The following is a 25,652-nucleotide window of genomic DNA, read 5'->3' as shown; positions in this document are numbered from 1 at the left end:
ATCTTCCCAGACCAGGGCTCAAACCCGTGTCCCCTGCACTGGCACGCAGATTCTCAACCACTGCGCCACCAGGGAAGCCCTAAACGACTTCATTTTAAACAGGAGTTACCAATTAACAAGAATGCTTATCATTAGCAGTTTAATTGTCCTATTTTCATGGAAAGTATAACTGAGTCGAGAAAGCCGTTTTTCACTTTAACACATTTAAGTGCCATATTTTTTTCTGCATAAATTAAATCTTTCCTATAAGAAGCCAAGTTCTTCTGACCTTGAGTCTGTAGCTAAGGTTTTAGAAAGTACCTGGAGGCTCAGAACGCCCAGGTGGTCTCAGGCCAGTACTCGTCCTGGCTAGAGTCTGGGAATCAGAGATGTGATGGGAGTTTTGAGTGAGCAAAGGGATGTCCAGCTTGATTTCTAGTCAGGTGTGAAGTTGGTTAATGCAGCGGTCCCCAACCTTTTTGGCACCGGGGACCAGTTTTATGGAAGACAATTTTTCCACAGACGGGGGCTGGGCCGGGGTGGGGAATGGTTCAGGTGGTAATGTGAGTGATGCAGAGCGGGAGATGAAGCTCGCCTACCGCTCACCTCCTGCTGTGTGGCCCAGCTCCTAACAGGCCACGGACTGATGCCTGTCCTCAGCCCGGGGGTTGGGGACCCCTGGCTTAATGCATGGAGAGAAAGGCCTGCTTGGTGTGTGGGGAGGGGGTCTAGAGACAAGCGATCATGTATTTCAAGGAGCATGCCAAGAGCAAACCTGGGGCTTGAGGCCAAAGCCCAGGAGTAGAGAACAGGGAAGGCACAAAGTCCAATCAATGGACTGTGAAGGTCAAGTCTGGGAAGATCCTTTAAGTCAATGGTCTGGGATGGGGTGGGAAAAAAGGAGTGATCTGTGACACAAGGGCCTGTGACATGGTGACGCTGTGCCGTCGAAAATGGTGAGCTCTATTTTGAGAAAGCAGTCTCTGAGACAGCAGCCAGGGAAGTCTAAACTTTTCTAAAAAACAGAATACAACACACCTAGCACTTAAGAGTTACAGAAAACAAGCAGCATCCTGATCGCCCACGTGGTGCTTACGGCACAGACATAAAATATACCAAATGGTTTCTCCACCAGACGTCAGGACCCTAAACAAAAACTATAATTTACGCCCAGGGGAAGCAGCTGCTGGACGGTGAGGCTAAGTGTCCTACTCCTTTTCAGGAGTGACTTACAATTGCTAAAACCAAGGCACTGAGAAAACCACTGCTAAGAGGAGAAAGAAAATGTGTGAAATGCATGTGTATATGAAATTATTAGTTTGAACTGCTGGCCCAGGAGGTTTTTTTTTGGAAGGTAAATGTCTTATTTAGCAAAATACCTTAATGAGCCAGGGAATGGTGTGCAATGAGACCATGAATGGGGTGTAGGGACCGATAAAGCTCTATGTAGTAAAATGGCAAGAAGCAAGGCTGTGGAGAGGCAGTGAGCAGGAAAGCACCAGCTACGCTCTATGGCAGGAGGCTGGGGATTGAGGAGAAGGGGCTAATAAGGAATGCCCAGCAGCTGAAGGACTTGCAGGCAGAGCCATCTAAAGGCCAAACGCAAAGCCCTTAGCCTTGGGGATATTATTCATGACCACATATCCTTTGTGGGGTTGGATTCTGGGAAGAGTAGGGAAAGTGGATTCTGTTTCACATGAGATTGTTTCTGAAAGGAGAAGAAAGGGGGATTGAAAATTGAGTGGGGTAGGAACTCAGCCCCAGGAATGACCACAGGAGGGAACGACACTGGGGTGGGATTGGTGGTGGGGATGGGAGCCCTAGACTTTCCTCAGGTTGGGGGATCTGATGCTTTGACAACATATATTTAATTCTCAAAGTCAGGGACCGCTCAGCTATAATCTAAGCTGTTTTTTAAAAAAATTTATTTTATTGAAGATTCAAGATGGTGGAGGAGTAGGTGGATGTGGAGTTCATCTCTCTCCACGGATGCAGCAGGAATACATTGACAGACGCAACAATTCTCACAGAACACTGGCTGAAAACTAGCGGAAGGCCTTGGACAACAGAAAGGACTATAAAGATCCCTGCATAACTCAGTAGAAAGGAAAAAAAGAAGGGAGAAGGAGGAGAGGAAGCAGGATGGGACCCGCACCCTGGTGCAGGGGGAGCTGAAGCAGAGGAGAGATTCATGAGTTCAAGGAAACCCCCTCTCTGACTGGGAAATTGACCTGGACAGAAGGGAAGCATTTGAGGCTGTCAGAAGACGGTGAAGCCAATCTGTGGCAGACAGGACAGAGGGAGAAATACACAGATGGTCCATACTGTGGACCTACATGCCCCGGACGGGGACGAGCGTTCACAGGTGTGCAAGGGAGCGGGGAGCTGGTGCATGGGGATTAGAGAACAGGCCCAGAGCTAGAACTGCTGTTGGCTGTGGGGAGACGGACCAAGGGGACAGGAGGGAGGAAATCCACAGCAGGGAATGCTACAGAGGAAGACTGGACTGCCATGGAAGCAGGGCGTTACTGCTGAGCCACATGCAGGGGGAGGAGCCGCTATTGTAATCTCTATCTCCCCACGTGCCCGGCACCTGCCGATGACAATAAAAGAAGCCCGCTTAGGGCTGGCTCTCCTGTGCCAGCTGCCGAGCAATAAAAAAAGCTCTCTCAGAGGTGGCCCTAATGTGCCGGCTACAGGGCAAAAAAAAAAAAAAAAAAAAAGCCCTTTCAGGGTTGGCCCTCGTGCACCTGCTGCCAGGCATCAGAAAAACCCCAGCCAGGGCTGGCCCTCATGTGCCTTATGCCGGACACCAGAAAAGGCCCTCATTAGGGACATATCTCTTGCGGCCGTGGCTGCTGGCTTCCCTACGCATTTGGCGCTGCCAGGGCTCCCGGGATCCAAGCAGTCATACCACCTCTGCGCCCTGTCCTCACTGGGGCAGACCCAAGAGCTCCAAGGCAGCCTCAGGACCAGACTCCTGTGGGGGGACCACATGCAGAGGTGGGGATAAAATCAAAGCTGAACCCCAGGGATGGGGTGACTAAGGAAGAAGATTGAAAATCTTTCCATCAGCTGTACAAGCTGAATATTAAATCCCCACGATCAGCTAGGTAGACCCTGTGTCTACGGAATACCTGAGTAGACAATGAGTGTCCCCACAAATGAAAACAGTCTAGCTCTGGCAGCTGTGGACTTTGGGGGCAGCACACGCAGGAACTGGGCCAGATCAGAGTCTGAGGGGTCACCACAGGGCCCAGAGCAGGTCCAGAGACCAGCCCAGGGGCAGAGGAGGGCCTCCTGGGGAGGCGGAGGAGGGCTGTGGCTCATGGCGTGTGCAAGGACACTTACAGTGCAGACCCCAGGGAAACATAATTATTACTATTAATTTTATTATGTTTTGATTCATTCTGTTGTTGGTTCTATAGATATATATATTTTGGTTTCTTTCTTTCTTTGTCATTCCAGTTTTTTTGTTTTTTTTTAAGTCTTTTGGGATCTCTGCATTTTATAACATTTTTTTTTTATACATTTCTATTTTTACTTTGCTTTTCTGTTGTTCTGTGTTCTTTTCCCTTATTTTTTTCTTCCTATTTTTTTACATATAAATATATATATCTGTGTATATATATATTTGTTTCCATTTCTACTTTGCCTTTCTGCTGTCCTGTGTTTTTTCCCTTTTTATGTTATTTTATTATTCTTATTTTTTAAATCATTTTTATTGGTTGTTCTGCTTCCTTGCTTTATTCTTCAGCTGGCACACTGCTTTTCTTTTGTTCTTAGGTTGTGTGTTTTTGTTAGTTTCAATCCTAATTGTTTGATTTCACTTTTGAGGTCTACTATTTGTCTAGTCCTTCTTTTACTTTTTCTTTTATTTGGCTCTGCTTTTGTTTCTTTTATGTGTGTGTGTTTCCTTGTTTCTGGTTGTGTTTGTTTGATTTACCATTTCTTCAGGGTTTTGATTTTTTCCTTTAATATGCTTTCTTTTTTTATTTTTTGTAGTTCTGTTTCTACGTTGCTTTGCTGTTATTCTGTGTTCTTTCCCCTTTCTCTCTTTTTCTTTTTTTTTTAATAACATTTCTGGCAGTTTGTTTTGTTTCTTTGCTTCATTCTCCAGTTGGCACTCTGCTTTGGTTTTGTTTTTGGGTTTTTGTCAGCTTTCGTTTTAATTGTTTGATTTTGTTCTTTGGGTTCCTTTGTTTCTCTGGTTGTTCTCTTGCTTTTTGTTTCATTCGGTTCTGTTTTTGCTTCTTTTGTGTGAGTGCGTGTTTCCTTGTTTCTGTTTGTTTGATTTTACTTTTTACCATTTGTCAGGGGTTTTGTTAGCCTTTTTTTTTTAATCCCCTTTATTGCCAGGACAAGTGACTTGCGGGGTCTTGGTCCCTTGACACAAGTCGGGCCTGAGGCTCTGGACTGGGTGCACCAAGTCCAGGATGCTGGACCACTAGAGAATCCCCGGCCCCAGAGAGGATTAATCGCCAAGAGCTCTCATGGAGGCCTCTATCTGAATCCAAGACCTGGCTCCACCCACCTGCCAGCAGCTCCCAGTGCCAGACGCCTCACACCAAACAACAAAACAAGTCAGGAACACAAACCCACCCATCAGCACACAGACTTCCTAATATCATACTAAGCGCACAGACACCCCAAAACACATCACCTGACATGGCCCTGCTCATCAGAGGGAAAACACTCAGCTCCACCAACGAGAACACAAGCACCGGTCCCTCCCATCAGGAAGCCTACACAAGACACTGGACCAACCCCACCACTGGGGGCAGAGAACAGAAGCAAAAGGAACTAAAACCCTGCACCCTAGGGAAAGGAGACCTCAAATAGTGTAAATTAGACAAAATGAGAAGACAGAGAAATATCCTACATGCAAAAGAGCAAGATAAAAACCCATAAGACAGAATAAATGAAGAAGAAATAGGCAAACTACCTGAAAAAGAATTCAGAGTAATGATAGTAAGGATGATCCAAAATCTTGGAAATGGAATGGAGAAAAGACAAGAAACGTTTAACAAGAAACTAGAAGAATGAAGAGCAAACAAACAGTAATGAACAAAACAATAACTGAAATTAAAAATACTCTAAAAGGAATCAGTAGCAGAGTAACTGAGGCAGGAGAACGGATAAGTGAGCTGGAAGATCGAATGGTGGAGATAACTGTTGCAGAGCAGAATAAAGAAAAAAGAATCAAAAGAATGGACGACAGTTTCAGAGACCTCTGGGACAGCATTACGTGCACCAACATTCAAATTATAAGCGTCCCAGAAGAAGAAGAAAAAAAGAAAGGGTCTGAGAAAATATATGAAGGGATTATAGTTGAAAACTTCCCCAACATGGGAAAGGAAATAGTCAATCAAGTCCAGGAAGTGCAGAGAGTCCCATACAGGATAAATCCAAGGAGAAACACTCCGAGACACATATTAATCAAACTAACAAAGAGTAAACACAAAGAAAAAATATTAAAAGTGGCAAGGGAAAAGCAACAAATAACATACCAGGGAATCCCCATAAGGTTAACAGCTGATCTTTCAGCACAAATTCTACAGGCCAGAAGGGAGTGCAAGATATATTTAAGGTAATGAAAGGGGAAATCCTACAACCAATATTACTCTGCCTGGCAAGGATCTCATTCAGATTCGATGGAGAAATTAAAACCTTTACAGACAAGCAAAAGCTAAGAGAATTCAGCACCACCAAACCAGCTTTACAAGAAATGCTAAAGGAACTTCTCTAGGCAGGAAACACAAGAGAAGGAAAGGACTTACAAAAACAAATGCAAAACAATTAAGAATATGGTAATAGGAACACACATATCAATAATTACCTTAAATGTAAACGGATGAAGTGCCCCAAGCAAAATACACAGACTGGCTGAATGGATACAACACCAAGACCCGTATATATGCTGCTTAAAAGAGACCCACTTCAGACCTAGGGACACATACAGACTGAAAGTGAGGGGATGGAAGAAGATATTCCATGCAAATGGAAATCAAAAGAAAGCTGGAGTAGCAATACTCAGACAAAACAGACTTTAAAGACTATTACAAGAGACAAGGATACATAATGATCAAGGGTTTGATCCAAGAAGAAGATATAACAATAGTAAATATCTATGCACCCAACAGAGGAGCACTTCAATACATAAGGAAAATGCTAACAGCCATAAAAGGGGAAATCGACAGTAACACAATCATAGTAGGGGACTTGAACACCGCACTTTCACCAATGGACAGATCATCCAAACAGAAAATAACTGAGGAAACACAAGCTTTAAATGACACATTAGACTAGATGGACTTAATTGATATTTATGGGACATTCCATCCAAAAACAACAGAATACACTTTCCTTTCAAGTGCACACGGACCATTCTCCAGGATAGATCATATCTTCAGTGAAAAATCAAGCTTTGGTAAATTTAAGAAAACTGAAATCTTATCAAGTATCTTTTCCAACCACAACACTATGAGACTAGATATCAATTACAGAAAAGAAAACTGTAAAAAATACAAACACATGGAAGCTAAACAATATGCTATTAAACAACCAAGCGATCACTGAAAAAATCAAAGAGGAAATCAAAAAATACCTAGAAACAAGTGACAATGAAAATACAACGACCCAAAACCTATAACCTATGGGATGTAGCAAAAGCAGTTCTAAGAGGGAAGTTTATAGCAATACAATCCTACCTCAAGAAATAAGAATCATCTCAAATAAACAACCTAGCCTTACACCTAATGCAATTAGAGAAAGAAGAACAAAAAGAAAAAAGCTCAAAGTTAGCAGAAGGAAAGAAATCATAAAGATGAGATGAGAAATTAATGAAAAAGAAGTGAAGGAAAAAATATCAAAGATCAATAAAACTAAAAGCTGGTTCTTTGAGAAGATAAACAAAATTGACAAACCATTAGCCAAACTCATCAGGAAAAAAAGGGAGAAGATTCAAATCAACAGAATTAGAAACGAAAAAGGAGAAGTAACAACTTACACCACAGAAATAGAAAGGATCACGAGAGATTATTACAAGCAGCTATATGCCAATAAAATGGAAAACCTGGAAGAACTGGACATATTCTTAGAAAAGTACAACCTTCCAAGACTGAACCAGGAAGAAATAGAAACAAGAAGAGATGAATCACAAGCACTGAAATTGAAACTGTCATTAAAAATCTTCCAACAAACAAAAGCCCAGGGCCGGATGGCTTCACAGGCCAACTCTGTCAAATATTTAGAGAAGAGCTAACATCGATCCTTCTCAAATTCTTCCAAAATATAGCAGAGGGAGGAACACTCCCAAAATCATTCTACGAGGCCACCATCACCCTGATACCAAAACCAGACAAAGATGTCACACAAAAAAGAAAACTATAGGCCAATATCACTGATTAACATAGATGCAAAAATCCTCAACAAAATACTAGCAAACAGAATCCAACAGCACATTAAAAGGATCATACAGCATGATCAAGTGGGGTTTATCCCAAGAATGCAAGGATTCTTCAATATATGCAAATCAGTCTGTGTGATACACCACATTAACAAACTGAAGGATAAAAACCATATGATAATCTCAATAGATGCAGAAGAAGCTTTTACCAGACTTCAACACCCATTTATGATAAAAACTCTCCAGAAAGTAGGCATAGAGGGAACTTACTAAACATAATAAAAGCACATATGACAAACCCACAGCCAACGTCATTCTCATTGGTGAAAAACTGAAAGCATTTCCTCTACGATCAGGAACAAGACAAGGGTGCCCAGTCTCACCACTATTATTCAACATAGTTTTGGAAGTTTTAGCCACAGCAATCAGAGAAGAAAAAGAAATAAAAGGAATCCAAATTGGAAAAGAAGAAGTAAAACTGCCACTGCTTGCAGATGACATGATACTATACATAGAAAATCCTCAAGATGCCACCAGAAAACTACTAGACCTAATCAATGCATTTGGTAAAGTAGCAAGATAGAAAAGTAATGCATAGAAATCTCTTGCATTCCTATATACTAACAATGAAAAATCAGAAAGAGATATCAAGGAAACACTCCCATTTACCACTGCAACAAAATGAGTAAAATACCTAGGAATAAACCTACCTAAGGAGGCAAAAGACCTGTATGCAGAAAACTATAAGACAGTGATGAAAGAAATCAAAGACGATATAAACAGATGGAAAGATATACCATGTTCTTGGATTGGAAGAATCAACATTGTGAAAATGAATACTACCCAAAGCAATCTACAGATTCAATGCAATCCCTATCAAATTAGCAATGGCATTTTTCACAGAACTAAAACAAAAAATTTCACAATTTGTATGGAAACACAAAAGACCCCAAATAGCCAAAGCAATCTTGAGAAAGAAAAACAGAGCTGGAGGAATCAGGCTCCCTGACTTCAGACTATACTACAAAGCAACAGTAATCAAGACAGTATGGTACTGGCACAAAAACAGAAATATAGATCAATGGAACAGGATACAAAGCCCAGAGATAAACCCACGTACATATGGTCACCTTATCTTTGATAGTGGAGGCAAGAATATACAGTGGAGAAAAGACAGCCTCTTCAATAAATGGTGCTGGGAAAACTGGACAGCTACATGTAAAAGAATGAAATTAGAACACTCCCTAACACCATACACAAAAATAAACTCAAAATGGATTAAAGACCTAAATGTAAGGCCAGACACTATCAAAATCTTAGAGGAAAACATAGGCAGAACACTGTATGACATAAATCACAGCAAGATCCTTTTTGACCCACCTCCTAGAGAAATGCAAATAAAAGCAAAAATAAACAAATGGGACCTAATGAAACTTAAAAGCTTTTGCACAGCAAAGGAAACCATAAACAAGATGAAAAGACGACCCTTAGAATGGGAGAATATATTTGCAAATGAAGCAACTGACAAAGGATTAATCTCCAAAATATACAAGCAGCTCATGTAGCTCAATATCAAAAAACAAACAACACAATCCAAAAATGGGCGGAAGACCTAAAGAGACATTTCTCCAAAGAAGATATATAGATTTCCAGCAAACACATGAAAGAATGCTCAACATCACTAATCATTAGAGAAATGCAAATCAAAACTACAATGAGGTATCCCCTCACACTGGTCAGAATGGGCATCATCAAAAAATCTACAAACAATAAATGCCGGAGAGGGTGTGGAGAAAAGGCAACCCTCCTGCACTGCTGGTTGTAATGTAAATTGATACACCCACTATGGAGAACAGTATGGAGGTTCCTTAAAAAACTAAAAATAGAACAATCCCACTACTGGGCATATACCTTGAGAAAACCATAATTAAAGAAGATGCATATACCACAATGTTCACTGAAGCACTGTTTACAATTTCTAGGACACGGAAATAACCTAAATGTACATCGACAGATGAATGGATAAAGAAGATGGTGCACATACATACAATGGAATATTACTCAGCCATAAAAGGAACGAAATTGAATTATTTGTAATGAGGCGGATGGACCTAGGGTCTGTCATACAGAGTGAAGTAAGTCAGAAAGAGAAAAACAAATACCACATGCTAACACACATATGGAATCTAAAAAACGGTACTGATGAACCTAGTGGCAGGGCAGGAATAAAAATGCGGACGTAGAGAACGGACTTGAGCACACAGTGGAGGAAGGGTAAGCTGGGACGAAGTGAGAGTGGCATGGACATATATACACTACCAAATGTAAAACCGACAGGTAGTGGGAAGAAGCCGCATAGCACAGGGAGATGAGCTCCGTGCTTTGTGACCACCTAGAGGGGTGAGATAGGGAGGGTGGGAGGGAGCGTCAAGAGGGAGGGGATATGGGGATATATGTATACGTATAGCTGATTCACTTTGTTGTACTACAGAAACTAACACAATATTGTAAGGCAATTATACTCCAATAAAGATATTAAAAAAATAAAATTTATTTTATTCATGTACAATTGATTTACAGTGTTGTGTTAATTTCTGTACGGCAAAGTGATTCAGTTACACATATATATAAACGCACATTCTTTTTCATATTCTTTTCCATTATGGTTTATCACAGGATACTGAATACAGTTCTCTGTGCTATACAGTAGGACCTTGTTGTTTATCCATGCTATATATAATAGTTTGCAACTGCTAATCTCAAACTCCCAATCCATTCCTCCCTAGGCTGGTTTTGAATAACATAGTGATATTCATCAAGAACATAATATTAAAAGTAAATTTGTGTCGCTTCTTTTCTGCACCTTCTTGGGACCTGTTTGTGGAGCAGGAATTCAGGAAATCTGTTTTCCATCACCCTGACAACCATCCCTCTCTGCTCCTACCACACCAGGGGCCAAGGGATTAAGGTACACAAATATGTTGTTTCAAAAATACACGGATGGAAAATAGTTTTGTTTTTCTAAAATCTTGCTGTATGACATTCAAAATTCAAAATAATTTTGAAGCATTATGGTTAATTCACCTGCAATCTTGCAAAAGAGCATTTTGTTAAAGTGTATAAATCTATGTAGGGGGTCTGTGACCAGCTGTGATTACGATCTGTCAAAAGCAGCCCTCTATCTTCTCACAGTGATTGCTAACTTACGCAAAGGATTCTATACAAACACAAATAGTAAATTAAAAAAAATCAAATAAAGTAAAATGAAATTCATATGAAAATCAGATGATGCATGAGTGTGTGTGTATGTGGGGTATGTCTATATGTGATAGATTTCTTTTTATTATCTGTTTAAGCAGACAATAGTGAGATTTGGGAGCAAAGAGAGAGTTCATTTACTATTGAGCAAAGAATTTTACAGAACAAGATATGACACTGTGACTAGAGGACATTACTTTAGGAAATAAAATATGTTTGTAAATTAAAATTGCCGGGCTTCATGGCATTTAGAGATATCACCTATTGCATCCAAATGATGCTGGAGGCGAGAGTTGTTGCCTGAAGTGTAAAGATCTCTGTGAAAGGAAAAAAAAATGGTGCTTCTCATTTACTCAGTGAGGGTTTAAGAAACATTTGGTGCCAAAGGTATTTTTAAAATACTTTTAGCTTGATTAAATAAAATGTCCTTCACAAAGTTGTCTCAGTGACAATTAGATGAACTAAAAGCAATGTGCACCGCAATCATCAACAAAACTAACAATTTAAGTTTACGGTTCTAGGGAAATGAATTGTAATAACAACTCCTTCCTACTATTAAATCCGGTTAATTCAACCTCAAGACAAAGCCATGAGTTTTCAAAACTCTCAGACAACCACCTCGGTTTCCCTTGAGAAGGCTTTCCCACTTTTCGTGGTGATTATATTAAAAATGATAAAAGTGTGAGAACCTTTGGGGAAACAGGGGTGATTCCTGGCCCTTTGCAGAAAAGGAACCATCAGCGGTTCCCTAAATTGACCTCTCTTCTGCCCCATATGTGACATAACGCACTTAAGTCACTCCTGTGTAGAGCACCTGAAGTTTTTCATTCATACTTCTTATATTAATCACTGCATTCAGATAAATGGGGGGAAAATCATGTAAGGAAAGGCAGGAGCCTTGGAGTAGGAGGATAGAAAGGACCATATGCCAGGCACTGCTGCACAAATATTAACTCACTTAACCCTCGATACTTCTCTGGAAGGAAAGTTACTATTATCATCCCCAGTTTTGCATTTGAGGAAACAGACACACAGAGAGCCTAATTAATTTGCCTAAGGTTTCAAAACTAGAAAAGAATTGAACTGAGATTCAACTCCAAAGTGCATAATCTTATTTATTTTGCTTCACTATTGCTGAGGAAATTAAGTAAAAATGGCATGCACCTACAGACAAGGTGGTAGGTTAGGGTTAGGGTCAGGATTGCAGAAACCAACTGCAGAAAACAAGATCTCTCGAGGTCTTATTTCTTCACATTACTGCAGGAAGTTTCAGGATTCTATAGACACTATGGAAGAACTATATTTTTAGATACTGGCTGATGGTCCCTTGTGCCTAGTTTAAGAAAAGGTGGGCTTACCATAGTCCTTGCTTAAAAATGATTACGTCCCAGTTCTATATGCAAACAGAACATTTATTGCAAGTAGGTAAGCCAACTCATGGAAAAAGGCATCTTTGCTAGATCTTTCAGCATGTGAACTAATAACTGAAATGCTCTTTGAGGACTGCTATAAGTATTCAGGAATTCACACTCTAAGTGATGTCAAATGCCACTAAGTAATAGACCAGAGTTTTCAACTGTTTTGGAGGACTACAGTGGTTGAAAACCCTCCTTAAAGCACCCCTTAGCTCAGCTTCACCTCTATTTTTATATGTCTTACATGGTGCACTTCTGCACAAGCTTTTTTGTTTTTTGAAGAAATAGCTCTACTGCTTAAAATTATTTTTCTTACAATTGCCCTTACGTAGTATTCAATATTTTGTTTATTCGTTCACTTATTTGATCATTAGGCATTGGGAAACAAAGCGAAATATCACATAGCCCTTCCCTCAAGGAACTTGCAATTTTCGGGAAACTGATCCAGTTTGAGGGTCAAACTGAAAGTGAAATGAATTACTGATCTATGCACTTTTTTAAGGCAGTACAATCATACTCACTAGGCCAAGACTCTTTCAGGGTCACAAATTTTAACCCTGTGCTCATCATTGACAAAGGCATCCCAATGGGAGCCACTAGATCCTATTAGTCCGGGAGAACTAAGAAAGGAAGATTTATATTTACTCAAAAGTGGGGCCAATACAAGAAGCAGAACACGGTTATTTTTCCGTAAACGTGTAAAAATGGTTCCATTTCTTACCTCTAGAGCCTTCAATCTTTCTAACAGCCATCTGGTCTTTTCTTTCCCCTCATCTGCACTGCTGCCTTCACTCCTTGAATCCTCATCTACCACCATGTGACGGTCTTCCAAAGCTTCCTTGTGTTTTCTCTCTTCCTCTGACAGTTTTTCCTGAAGCAAGAAAGAATTGTTGTTTTCAATAATCTCCACTGAAAAATAAGCAAGAGTTTAAGGTTGAGAAGTTTGGAACCTCCCTACTCTTTCTGCATTCTTTCCAGGGCTGAGGTAGAGAAGGTTTTGCTAAACAAATTCTGAGTGGGGCTTATATTAGTAAACACAGTAGATAATTTTAATGAATCTTGGTGGGACAAGTCATTGAGTCGCCACCACTGAATGCACATGTCCTCTGCTCTGTTGGAGAAGTGACCGAGCCCATAAAAACGGCAGGTGGAGTCATGTGGTTAATCCATTTTTATATGCAGCATGAAATTCAGCTGTGCTCTAAACTGGGGAAAAATAAGTCAACCTTGATACCTTGACTTGTGAACAGCTTAGCTCCTATAATAAGATCATCAAAGTCACTGGACATGCAACCATTCAATTAAGGGAAAAGAAAATATCACAAAATATTGAAATGATAACGATTTCAGAATTCTAAGCTGAAACCATTTAGTTCCTTTGGCTCACTAATAACATGGCTCTTAAGGGCCCTACAGTCCCCTTTCTAACACTCCAGGATTTGTACTATAGCCTTGAGGCAGACATAAAATGTTATCTTGTCTTCCCTCCCTGCTTGCTGGAGGTTCCTCACTCAACCTTGTCTCTGGCAGCTCTTTGGAAGTTGAGAAGTATTAATTTGAGCCTCACAATTGGCTCTTGTTTTCAAGGGAAAAAGAAATGTCAAGAGCCTATCACATGAAAATAAAATTTCATCCACTTTTGTACATACATCAAGATACCGTGCCGCAGAATCGGGTGACATCATTCCATCACACTTTTTAATTCTAACCACAATGCTGCAGAAATCTTTGTATTAAAAACAGCTGGTTGGCAACCATGTGGGCTAAACTGGATTATCAATGGTGAGAGGCTTCTTTATATTTACCATTAAACTAAGATCATTTGCAAATACAGAAGCACGAAAAATATGATTCTTAACCTTTAAGCACTTAAAAAATCTACTGAGAAAAGAATAGCGTAAGTGGGAAAAAAAAACAGGTTTTCAAACTGTGTTCACAAAAGTACTTTGGAAGTCCTGAAATTATTTAACTTATTTTTTGAAAATAAGATATGAAGTAAAAACGTCAACATATATGTACACATATATAAGTATATATGTGTATGTATAGATATATAAAACACTGGAGACTACATAGAAACTTGACCCATGTTAATCTGTACAGACAAACAGGTGTTAATCTGTTTCCTACAGATTTCAAGATAAGTTTCCATTTCTTTATAAGAATGTGCAACTGACTAGGCAGGTGATAGCTCTTTATGAAATCAGGCCTGGGCAAGGCCACATACAATGTACAGGTGTGTTCACTTCTGCAGCAGGTGCAAGTTCAGCCCAGATTCAGGCTCAGCAAGTTTAATGTGCAGATCCTCAGGCTGGGACAAATATCCAGGTTATGACTGTATTTTTACAGCTTTGATTCTTTAAGGTTTGTTCACTCAACAGACTTTCATTTCCATGGTAAGAAACTTGAAATCGGCAAAGTTACCAACACAATTTTGAAATAAAGAGGTCCTTCTAGTTCTCTTTCAAGATTTGGGATCACTGTAATTAAACACTAACTTGGGACTGTAAAGCAAGCTTTTAAAAAATAGCACCTAGGGAGGGACCTTCAAGATGGCGGAGGAGTAAGACATGGAGATCACCTTCCTCCCCACAAATACATCAAAATACATCTACAAGTGGAACAACTCCTACAGAACACCTACTGAACGCTGGCAGAAGACCTCAGACCTCCCAAAAGGCAAGAAACTCCCCACGTACCTGGGTAGGGCAAAAGAAAAAAGAATAAACAGAGACAGAAGAATAGGGACGGGACCTGCACCAGTGGGAGGGAGCTGTGAAGGAGGAAAGGTTTCCACACACTAGGAAGTCCCTTCGCGGGCGGAGACTGTGGGTGGCGGGGGAGCTTTGGGGCCGGAGAGCGCAGCCACAGGGGTGCAGAGGGCAGAGCGCAGAGATTCCCGCACAGAGGATCGGTGCTGACCGGCACTCACCAGCCCGAGAGGCTTCTCTACTCACCGGCCGGGGCGGGCGGGGCTGAGGCTCGGGCTTCAGTCGGAGCGCAGGGAGAGGACTGGGGTTGGCTGCGTGAACACAGCCTGAAAGGGGCTAGTGAGGCACGGCTAGCCGGGAGGGAGTCCGAGAAAAAGTCTGGAGCTGCCAAAGAGGCAAGAGACCATTGTTTCGGGGTGTGCGAGGAGAGGGGATTCAGAGCACCGCCTACATGAGCTCCAGAGACAGGCTCGAGTCGCAGCTATCAGCACGGACACCACAGACAGACATGACACGCTAAGGCTGCTTCCGCAGCCACCAAAAAGCCTGTGTGCAAGCACAGGTCACTCTCCACACCTCCCCTCACTGTAGCCTGTGCAGCCTGCCACTGCCAGGGTCCCGTGATCCAGGAACAACTTCCCCGGGAGACCACACGGCACCTCAGGCTGGTGCAACGTCACGCCGACCTCTGCCGCCGCAGGCCCGCCCCGCATCCGCACCCCTCTCTCCCCCCGGCCTGAGTGAGCCAGAGCCCCCGAATCAGCGGCTCCTTTAACCCCGTCCTGTCTGGGCGAAGAACAGACGCCCTCAGGCGACCTACACGCAGAGGCGGGGCCAAATCCAAAGCTGAGCCCCGGGAGCTGTGCGAACAAAGAAGAGAAAGGGAAATCTCTCCCAGCAGCCTCAGGAGCCACGGATTAAATCTCCACAATCAACTTGATGTACCTGCATCTGTGAAATACCTGAATAGACAACGAATCACCCCAAAATTGAGGTGGTGGACTTTAGGAGCAACTATAGACTTGGGGTTTGCTTTCTGAATCTAATTTGTTTCTGGTTTTATGTTTATCTTAGTTTGGTATTTAAAGCTTATTATCACTGGTAGATTTGTTTATCGATTTGGTTGCTCTATTCCTTTTTTTTAATATATATATTTTTCCTTTTTCTCTTTTCCTGAGTGTGTATGTGTATGCTTCTTTCTGTGATGTCGTCTGTATAGCTTTGCTTTTACAATTTGTCCTAGGGTTCCGTCTGTCCGTTTTTTTTTGTTTGTTTGTCTTTGTATAGTTTTTAGTGCTTGTTATTATTGCTGGATTTGTTTTTAGGTCTGGCTGCTCTCTTCTTTCTTTTTCTTATTAACATTTAAAATTTTTAATAATATATTTAAAAATTTTTTATTTTAATAACTATTTTCTGTTCCTTCTTCCTCCCTCCCACCTTCCCTCCCTCCCTCCATCCCTCCCTCTCTCTCTCTCTCCCTCTCTCTCTCTCTCTCTCTTTCTTTCTCCCTTTTCTTCTGAACCATGTGGCTGACAGGGTCGTGGTGCTCCGGCCGGGTGTCAGGCCTGTGCCTCTGAGGTGGGGGAACCGAGTTCAGGACACTGGTCCACCAGAGACCTCCCGGCTCCAAGTAATATCAAATGCCGAAAGCTCTCCCAGAGATCTCCACCTCAACACTAAGACCCAGCTCCACTCAATGATCAGCAAGCTACAGTGCTAGACACCCTATGCCAAACAACTAGCAAAACAGGAACACAACCCCACCCGTTAGCAGAGAGGCTGCCTAAAATCATAATAAGGTCACAGACGTCCCCAAACACAAAACCGGATGCAGTCCTGCCCACGAGAAAGACAAGATCCAGCCTCATCCACCAGAACACAGGCACTAGTCCTCTCCACCAGGAAACTTAACACAACCCACTGAACCAACCTTAGCCACTGTGGGCAGACACCAAAAACAACGGGAACTATGAACCTGCAGCCTGCGAAAAGGAGACCCCAAACACAGTGAGATAAGCAAAATGAGAAAATGGAGAAATACACAGCAGATTAAGGAGCAAGGTAAAAACACACTAGACCAAACAAATGAAGAGGAAATTGGCAGTCTACCTAAAAAGAACTCAGAGTAATGTTAGTAAAGACGATTCAAAATCTTGGAAATAGAATGGAGAAAATTCAAGAAGCATTTAACAAGGACCTAGAAGAACTAAACAGCAAACAAACAATGATGAATAACACAATAAATGAAATATAAAATTCTCTAGAAGGAATCAATAGCAGAATAACTAAGGCAGAAGAACAGATAAGTGGCCTGGAAGATAAAATAATGGAAATAACTACGGCAGAGCAGAATAAAGAAAAAAGAATGAAAAGAATTGAGGACAGTCTCAGAGACCTCTGGGACAACATTAAATGCAACAACATTCAAATTACAGGGGTCGCAGAAGAAGAAGAAAAAAAGAAAGGGTCTGAGAAAATATTTGAAGAGATTATAGTTGAAAACTTCCCTAGTATGGGAAAGGAAATAATCAATGAAGTCCAGGAAGTGCAGAGAGTCCCATATAGGATAAATCCGATGAGAAACACGTCAAGACACATATTAATCAAACTATCAACAACAAAAGACAAAATATTAAAAGCAGCAAGGGAAAAGCAACGAATAACATACCAGGGAATCTCCATAGGGTTAACAGCTGATCTTTCAGCAGAAGCTCTGCAAGCCAGAAGGAAGTAGCAGGACATATTTAAGTGAAGAAAGGGAAAAACCTACAACCAAGATTACTCTACCCAGCAAGGATCTCATTCAGATTTGACAGAGAAATCAAAACCTTTACAGACAAGTAAAAGTTAAGAGAATTCAGCAACACCAAACCAGCTTTACAAGAAATGCTAAAGGAACTTCTCTAGGCAGGAAACAAAAGAGGAGGAAAAGCCCTACAATAACAAACCCAAAACAATTAAGAAAATGGTATCAGGAACATACATATTGATAAATACGTTAAATGTAAATGGATTAAATGCTCCAACCAAAGACACAGACTGGTTGAATGGAAACAAAATCAAGACCTGTATATATGCTGTCTATAAGAGACCCACTTCAGACCAGGGACACATACAGCCTGAAAGTGAGGGGATGGAAAAAGATATTCCATGCAAATGGAAATCAAAAGAAAGCTGGGGTAGCAATTCTCATATCAGACAAAATAGACTTTAAAATAAAGAATGTTACAAGAGACAAAGAAGGACACTACATAATGATCAAGGGATCAATCCAAGAAGAAGATATAACAATGGTAAATATTTATGCACCCAAAATAGGAGCACCTCAATACATAAGGCAAATGCTAACAGCCATAAAAGGGGCAATTGACAGTAACACAATCAGAGTAGGGGACTTTAACACCCCACTTTCACCAATGGACAGATCATCCAAAATGAAAAAAAATAAGGAAAAACGAGCTTTAAATGATACATTAAACAAGATGGACTTAACTGATATTTATAGGACATTCCATCCAAAAACAACAGAATACACTTTCTTCTCAAGTGGTCATGGAATATTCTCCAGGATAAATTATATATTGGGTCACAAATCAAGCCTTGGTAAATTTAAGAAAACTGAAGTCATACCAAGTAACTTTTCCAACCACACACTATGAGACTAGATGTCAATTACAGGAAAGAAACTGTAAAAAAATAAAAACACATGGAAAATAAACAATACACTACTAAATAACCAAGGGATCACTGAAGAAAACAAAGAGGAAATCAAAAACTACCTAGAAACAAATGACAATGGAGACAGGACGACCCAAAACCCATGGGACGCAGCAAAAGCAGTTCTAAGTCAGAAGTTTATAGCAATACAATCCTACCTCAAGAAACAAGAAACATCTCAAATAAACAACCTAAACTTACATCTAATGCAATTAGAGAAAGAAGAACAAAAACCCCCAAATTTAGCAGAAGGAAAGAAATCACAAAGACGAGATTGGAAATAAATGAAAAAGAAAGAAGGAAACGATAGGAAAGATCAATAAAACTAAAAGCTGGTTTTTTGAGGAGATAAACAAAATTGATAAACCATTAGCTAGACTCATCAAGCAAAAAGGGAGAAGACTCAAATCAACAGAATTAGAATGAAAAAGGAGTAACAACTGACACTGCAGAAATACAAAGGATCATGAGAGACTATTACAAGCAATTATATGCCAATAAAATGGACAACCTGGAAGAAATGGACAAATTCTTAGAAAAGCACAACCTTCCGAGACTGAACCAGGAAAAATACAAAATATAAACAGACCAATCACAAGCACTGAAATTGAGACTGTGATTAAAAATCTTCCAACCAACAAAAGCCCAGGACCAGATGGCTTCACAGGCGAATTCTATCAAACATTTAGGGAAGAGCTAACACCTATCCTTCTCAAACTCTTCCAAAATATAGCAGAGGGATGAACTCTCCCAAACACATTCTATGAGGCCACCATCACCCTAATAACAAAACCAGACAAAGATGTTACAAAGAAAGAAAACAACAGGCCAATATCACTGATGAGCATAGATGCAAAACTACTCAACAAAATACTAGCAAACAGAGTCCAATAGCACATTAAAAGGATCATACACCATGATCAAGTGGGGTTTATCCCAGGAATGCAAGGATTCTTCAATATATGCAAATCAATCAATGTGATAAAACATATTAACAAACTGAAGGATAAAAACCATGTGATAATCTCAATAGATGCAGAAAAAGCTTTTGACAAAATTCAACACCCATTTATGATAAAAACCCTCGAGAAAGTAGGCATAGAGGGAACTTACTCAACATAATAAAGCCCATATATGACAAACCCACAGCCAACATCATTCTCAATGGTGAAAAACTGAAACCATTTCCACTAAGATCAGGAACAAGACAAGGTTGCCCACTCTCACCACTATTATTCAACAAGTTTTGGAAGATTTAGCTACAGCAATTAGAGAAGAAAAAGAAATAAAAGGAATCCAAATCGGAAAAGAAGTAAAGCTGTCCGTGTTTGCAGATGACATGACACTATACACAGAGAATCCTAAAGAAGCTACCAGAAAACTACTAGAACTAATCAATGAATTTGGTAAAGTAGCAGGATACAAAATTAATGCACAGAAATCTCTTGCATTCCTATACACTAATGATGAAAAATCTGAAACAGAAATTAAGGAAACACTCCCATTTACCATTGCAACAAAAAGAATAAAATACCTAGTAATCAACCTACCTAAGGAGACAAAAGACCTGTATGCAGAAAACTATAAGACACTGATGAAAGAAATTAAAGATGATACAAACACATGGAAAGATATACCATGTATTTGGATTGGAAGAATCAACATTGTGAAAATGACTATACTTCCCAAAGCCATCTACAGATTCAATGCAATCCCCATCAAACTACCAATGGCATTTTTCACAGAACGAGAACAAAAAATTTCCAAAAAATCTGTATGGGGCTTCCCTGGTGGCACAGTGTTTGAGAGTCCGCCTGCCGATGCAGGGGACACGGGTTCGTGCCCCGGTCCGGGAAGATCCCACATGCCGCGGAGCGGCTAGGCCCGTGAGCCATGGCTGCTGAGCCTGCGCATCCGGAGCCTGTGCTCCGCAATGGGAGAGGCCACAACAGTGAGAGGCCTGCATACCGCAAAAAAAAAACAAAAAAAAACTGTATGAAACACAAAAGACTCAGAATAGCCAGAGCAATCTTGAGAAAGAAAAACAGAGCTGGAGGCATCAGTCTCCCAGACGTCAGACTATGCTACAAAGCTACAGTAATCAAGACAGTATGGTGCTGGCACAAAAACAGAAATATAGATCAATGGAACAGGATAGAAAGCCCAGAGATAATCCCTCGCACATATGGTCACCTTATCTTTGATAAAAGAGGCAAGAATATACAATGGAGAAAAGACAGCCTCTTCAATAAGTGGTGCTGGGAAACCTGGACAGCTACATGTAAAAGAATGAAATTAGAACACTCCCTACAACCATACAGAAAAATAAACTCAAAGTGAATTAAAGACCTAAATGTAAGGCCAGACACTATCAAACTCTTAGGGGAAAACATAGGCAGAACACTCTATGACATAAATCACAGCAAGATCCTTTTTGACCCACCTCCTAGAGAAATGCAAATAAAAACAAAAATAAACAAATGAGACGTAATGAAACTTAAAAGCTTTTGCACAGCAAAGGAAACCATAAACAAGATGAAAAGATGACCCTCAGAATGGGAGAAAATATTTGCAAATGAAGCAACTGACAAAGGATTAATCTCCAAAATATACCAGCAGCTCAGTATCAAAAAAACATACAACCCAATCCAAAATGGGCAGAAGACCTAAATAGACATTTCTCCAAAGAAGATATACAGATTGCCAACAAACACATGAAAGGATGCTCAACATCACTAATCATTAGAGAAATGCAAATCAAAACTACAATGAGGTATCACCTCACACCAGTCAGAATGGCCATCATCAAAAAACCGACTAACAGTAAATGCTGGAGAGGGTGTGGAGAAAAGGGAACACTCTTGCACTGTTGGTGGGGACGTAAATTGATACAGCCACTATGGAGGTTCCTTAAAAAACTAAAAATAGAACTACCACACGACCCAGCAATCTCACTACTGGGCATATACCTGGAGAAAATCATAATTCAAAAAGAGCCATGTACCACAATATTGACTGCAGCACTATTTACAATAGCCAGGACATGGAAGCAACCTAAGTGTCCATCGACAGATGAATGGATAAAGAAGATGTGGCACATATATACAGTGGAATATTACTCAGCCACAAAAAGAAATGAAATTGACTTACTTGTAGTGAGGCGTATGGACCTAGAGTCTGTCATACAGAGTGAAGTAAGTCAGAAAGAGTAAAACAAATACCCTATGCTAACACATATATATGGAATCTAAAAAAAGCAAAAAAAAGTGGTTCTGAAGAACCTAGGAGCAGGACAGCAATAAAGACGCAGATGTAGAGAATGGGAGGGGGAAGGGGAAGCTGGGATGAAGTGAGCGAGTGGCATGGACATATATACACTACCAAACGTAAAACAGATAGCTAGTGGGAAGCGGCCGCATAGCACAGGGAGATCAGCTCGGTGCTTTGTGAGCACCTAGAGGGGTGGGATTGGTGGGTTGGAGGGAGACGCAAAAGGGAGGGGATATGGGGATATATGTATACTTATAGCTGATTCACTTTGTTATACAGCAGAAACTAACACACCACTGTAAAGCAATTATACTCCAATGAAGATGCTAAAACAATATCATTTACCTCTATTTTTGTATATATATAGATCCTGAAATAATTAGGATCCTGTAGCTAATTAAATCAAACAAACCAAGAAGAGCCACTGGTGTCATCAACTGAAAGCCAAAAGCCTTTGGAAAGAGCAACCGGATTCCAGGTCTACCATTTACCAGCTTGGCAAATAATCTTGGCTAAACTACCTAATTTCAGTAACTCTTGGGTTCTTTGTGTCCTAAATCCCTAAGTGAGGCTAACAGCCACATATATAATATACTCACATCTGCAGTCAATTCTCATTATTCACGGTGTGTTCTATAAAGTTGTCATGAGCACTGGATTAACAAATACTGAATCATTGTTCCTAGGGGAAGTATAGGGTTAGGTTTCTGGAGGCCTCTGGTTGCAACAGTTTCATCATTAATCAACACATAATCTTGTTTTATGAGTGTTTCTATTTAAAGACACCTTGTTTAATATATACTGTTGATTAATTAGCACTGAACTAACCGCCCACGGCACTATAACTCATGCTTGAACAAAGCTTCTCTAACACCCATTTTCTCCACAAGGCACAACACAGACCGCCTGCACTTAGGAACACTAGACAGCACTTCACACTATGCATGGGGGCCACCTTCAACAGCAAGACCGCTCACTAAAAGCATAGAACGTAAAAAAGTGTCACTTAAATAGAGCGCAAAAAGGACACATTTCCAGTAGAAGAGCTTAAAAAAGAAGGCGGGGCGTTGCTTTGGTTGACCTAAGCTCGGAACACAGGTGTCGGATGACTTAAAGTTTTCACTCCTCTGTGAATGTCCACGAATGACCATGAAAGCTCTGCAGGGCTTGATTTCGGGATTGCAAATTAATTTTAGGGAGTGACTTCACAAAGTCCGAAAGTAATGAGGATAGGCAGTACTTATGCACACATGCACATGCCACTGTCTAGGCACAGTGCCTGAATATTATTATATGAAGGAACTGGACGCAATTCAAGATAGTATAGATTATATATGAGTGTTTAGGTTACATAAAATGTAAGGGTCACTTTACATAATTGAAGAAAGGGTGATCAGTGATGACTGGGAGGTGTAATTTCGTGGAAATGGAACATGACTTATGTTTTGGTGGAGTGATTCCACTTGAATGGTTAGAGAGGCATAGGAGGGGATTTTTGGTCAAAGAGAAAACTGTAACAAAGGCCCCCGTGAGGAATACATTTTGTCCTTATTGGTTCATGAGGAAACCAGTTTGATTCTATTGCAAGAAACACTGAGAGGTAGTTGAGTAATAGAATTGGAGAGTAAAAGAAAGGGTTCTTGGAAATGAGAAAGAAACATTCAGATATCATTCATTAATTCATTTATTTATCCTACAAATGTTTATCAGATGCAAACTATTGGCCATTCGATGGTCTAGGTGCTGGAGGTATGGCAAACAAGACAAAGTTCCTGTACTCTATGAATGTGTATTCTAACTGTGGGAAACATGACAAACTCCAAGTCAAATCAGTAAGTTATATAATCGTAACCAGTGGTATGTTTACGGACAGTATGAGATGTGACATTGGTGTAAGGCACGTCTGACGAGGTGGCCATTTAAGCTGAGACCACATAATGGGAATGGGAAGGAAGCAGCCATGCAATGGTCTGGGACAAAAACATTCCAAACAGAAGAAATAATAAAGCAAGTACTGAGTGGCAGTGCTAAGCCTGCCCTGCTGACCAGCTGAGGGAGAGTACGTGTGAAGGAGCATATAGGGACTCTAAGAGCAAGAACAGCAGGAAATGAGGTCAGAGAGAGAGCTGGACCATAGGGGGGTCTTGCAAGGCATGGAAAGGGCTTGGGGCTCTATTTTAAGTAAAGAGGAATTGGAGGCTAAGTAGGGGAGCGATAGGTTATGATGTACATTTTAGAAACAGCATCCTGACTGTTACAATGGAGAGTGGGCTGAGTAGGGAAGGAGCCAGGAGACCAGCTGGGAGGGTTTTCTATCAGAAGGAATAAAAATTATGAATACTCTGAAAGTATGGAATAAGGACTTACCAAAAGCAGTTCTCACACTGGATGGTAGGTCAGGTGCACTTTTGCTCCTTGCTGGGCAAATCAATAGACCTTTTCAGTCCTCAGTTTCCCCCAGATGTAAAATGTCATGGTTGGACTAAATGTCCCTTGCAATATTAAGGTTCTAAGAATTGAATTACTCAAGACACAATTTTCAGGAAGGAAATGTTATCAATATGCTCAATGGTAACAGAAATGACAAGAGAACACGAAAAGGACCTCTACATTTTGTAAAAAGAAGGTTGTTAGTGGGGACTTGAGAGCTATTTGACTCAAGTGTGATGGTGATACCCAAACTGTCAGTGGTTATGCGAAAAGTGAAAAGAGAAAATAGAAGTAATTTTCTTAGATGCTTATTTGAAAGAGTGGCAGCGAAGGGAAGGAAATATAAAGAACTACAGCCAAAGGGCACTGAAGAGACAAGTGGAAGTCTTGTTTTCGAGATACAGAAACCTGAGTTGTTTGAAGAACTAAAGAGAACAGGTAGCACCAGAGATGGCAGCAAAGGTGGCAATGAAGGTAGGAAGGGGTCTCCCAAGCAGGGAAGGCAGAGGATGAAGGGCTTTGATGGAAAAGTCAAGGCTTTTTGAATGTGGTTCCCTGCAAAATATGACTTCACAGCTTAATTGCCCAGTTAGTATTGCTAAATCATTAGTTAGCGTCTAGCTTGGGTTCTTAAAGAACCAAGAGTCGAGTGCATGTAGTTCATTTGAGGAGTGCAGAAAACAGGAGTAAGGAATTGACTCAGAGAAGGGAGCCACTGAAGAGCGCAGTAGTAAGCAACTGAAGTGAAGTCCACGGGAATCTCAGGGAGATGGGGCAGAACACAGGCCTCAGAATCATCCCACCCCAGGGGCCAAGGCATTGGGACATTTATGCACCGACCTGTAAGAATCAATAATTGGGGGCAGCTCCTGGGGTGTCAGTTTCTAGCCTGCCACAGGCGGTGAGGTTTTTAAAAAATACTTCTCACATAAAAGTGCCCTTCAACACAGACACTGAGAGCTAGAAATCGCGGGGGCACTCTCGATGGTCCTGAGGTATGCGCAGGGTGCCACCAATGTCCTCGACAGGTGGAGAGGAGGCTCGTGACTGCTCTGAAGGGACACTGCCCAGGAAAGAAAGCCATATCTGTACACTGCTCAGGCTAGTCATTGACCTGAAGGCACATTTCATTGTGTTCTAATTCTAAAATGCCCTAAAACAAATCCAGTAAGTACTGTAGAGTTATCCATCTTATCCTTTTCTTTACTCTTGTCTCTTTATAATCACTTACCAATGAGAGCGTTAGAGTATAATGTAATATTGAGAAAGAGGACAAACGGAAAGGACATATTTTAAGTAAGTAGATGAGCAAAAGAGGAAAATAAGTGGAAACAAAGAGGTAGAAGGGAAACGGAGATTTGGAAGAGCTGGAAATATGGCTACACCCTACTGACGGATCACTACTGTGGATTTCAGAAAGGACACCTGCTGAATTTATATTATACTCAAAAAGCATGCTCATAT

General features: G+C 40.8%; 1 protein-coding gene across 12 annotated transcripts in view; it reads right to left on the bottom strand.

Annotated features, from left to right (window-relative positions):
* NCKAP5 (NCK associated protein 5) overlaps window positions 1-25,652 on the bottom strand; it is a 1,052,051-nt gene that overhangs the window by 278,232 nt on the left and 748,167 nt on the right. For all 12 annotated transcript variants that reach the window (XR_003793798.1, XM_029224397.1, XM_029224398.1 and 9 more), the window contains one exon: window positions 12,782-12,931. Coding sequence is in view for 11 of the 12 variants with exons in the window: in XM_029224397.1 (XP_029080230.1) it covers window positions 12,782-12,931 (150 nt within the window). In the remaining variant the exon portion in view is untranslated. The remainder of the gene's footprint in view (window positions 1-12,781; window positions 12,932-25,652) is intronic.

The sequence above is a fragment of the Monodon monoceros genome, unplaced genomic scaffold, assembly GCF_005190385.1.
Source record: "Monodon monoceros isolate NGI ecotype Baffin Bay Population unplaced genomic scaffold, NGI_Narwhal_1 Super_Scaffold_16, whole genome shotgun sequence".
NCBI lineage: Eukaryota > Metazoa > Chordata > Mammalia > Artiodactyla > Monodontidae > Monodon > Monodon monoceros.
The sequence above is the reverse complement of the archived record's forward strand: the minus strand, read 5'-3'. Positions and strand labels throughout refer to the sequence as shown.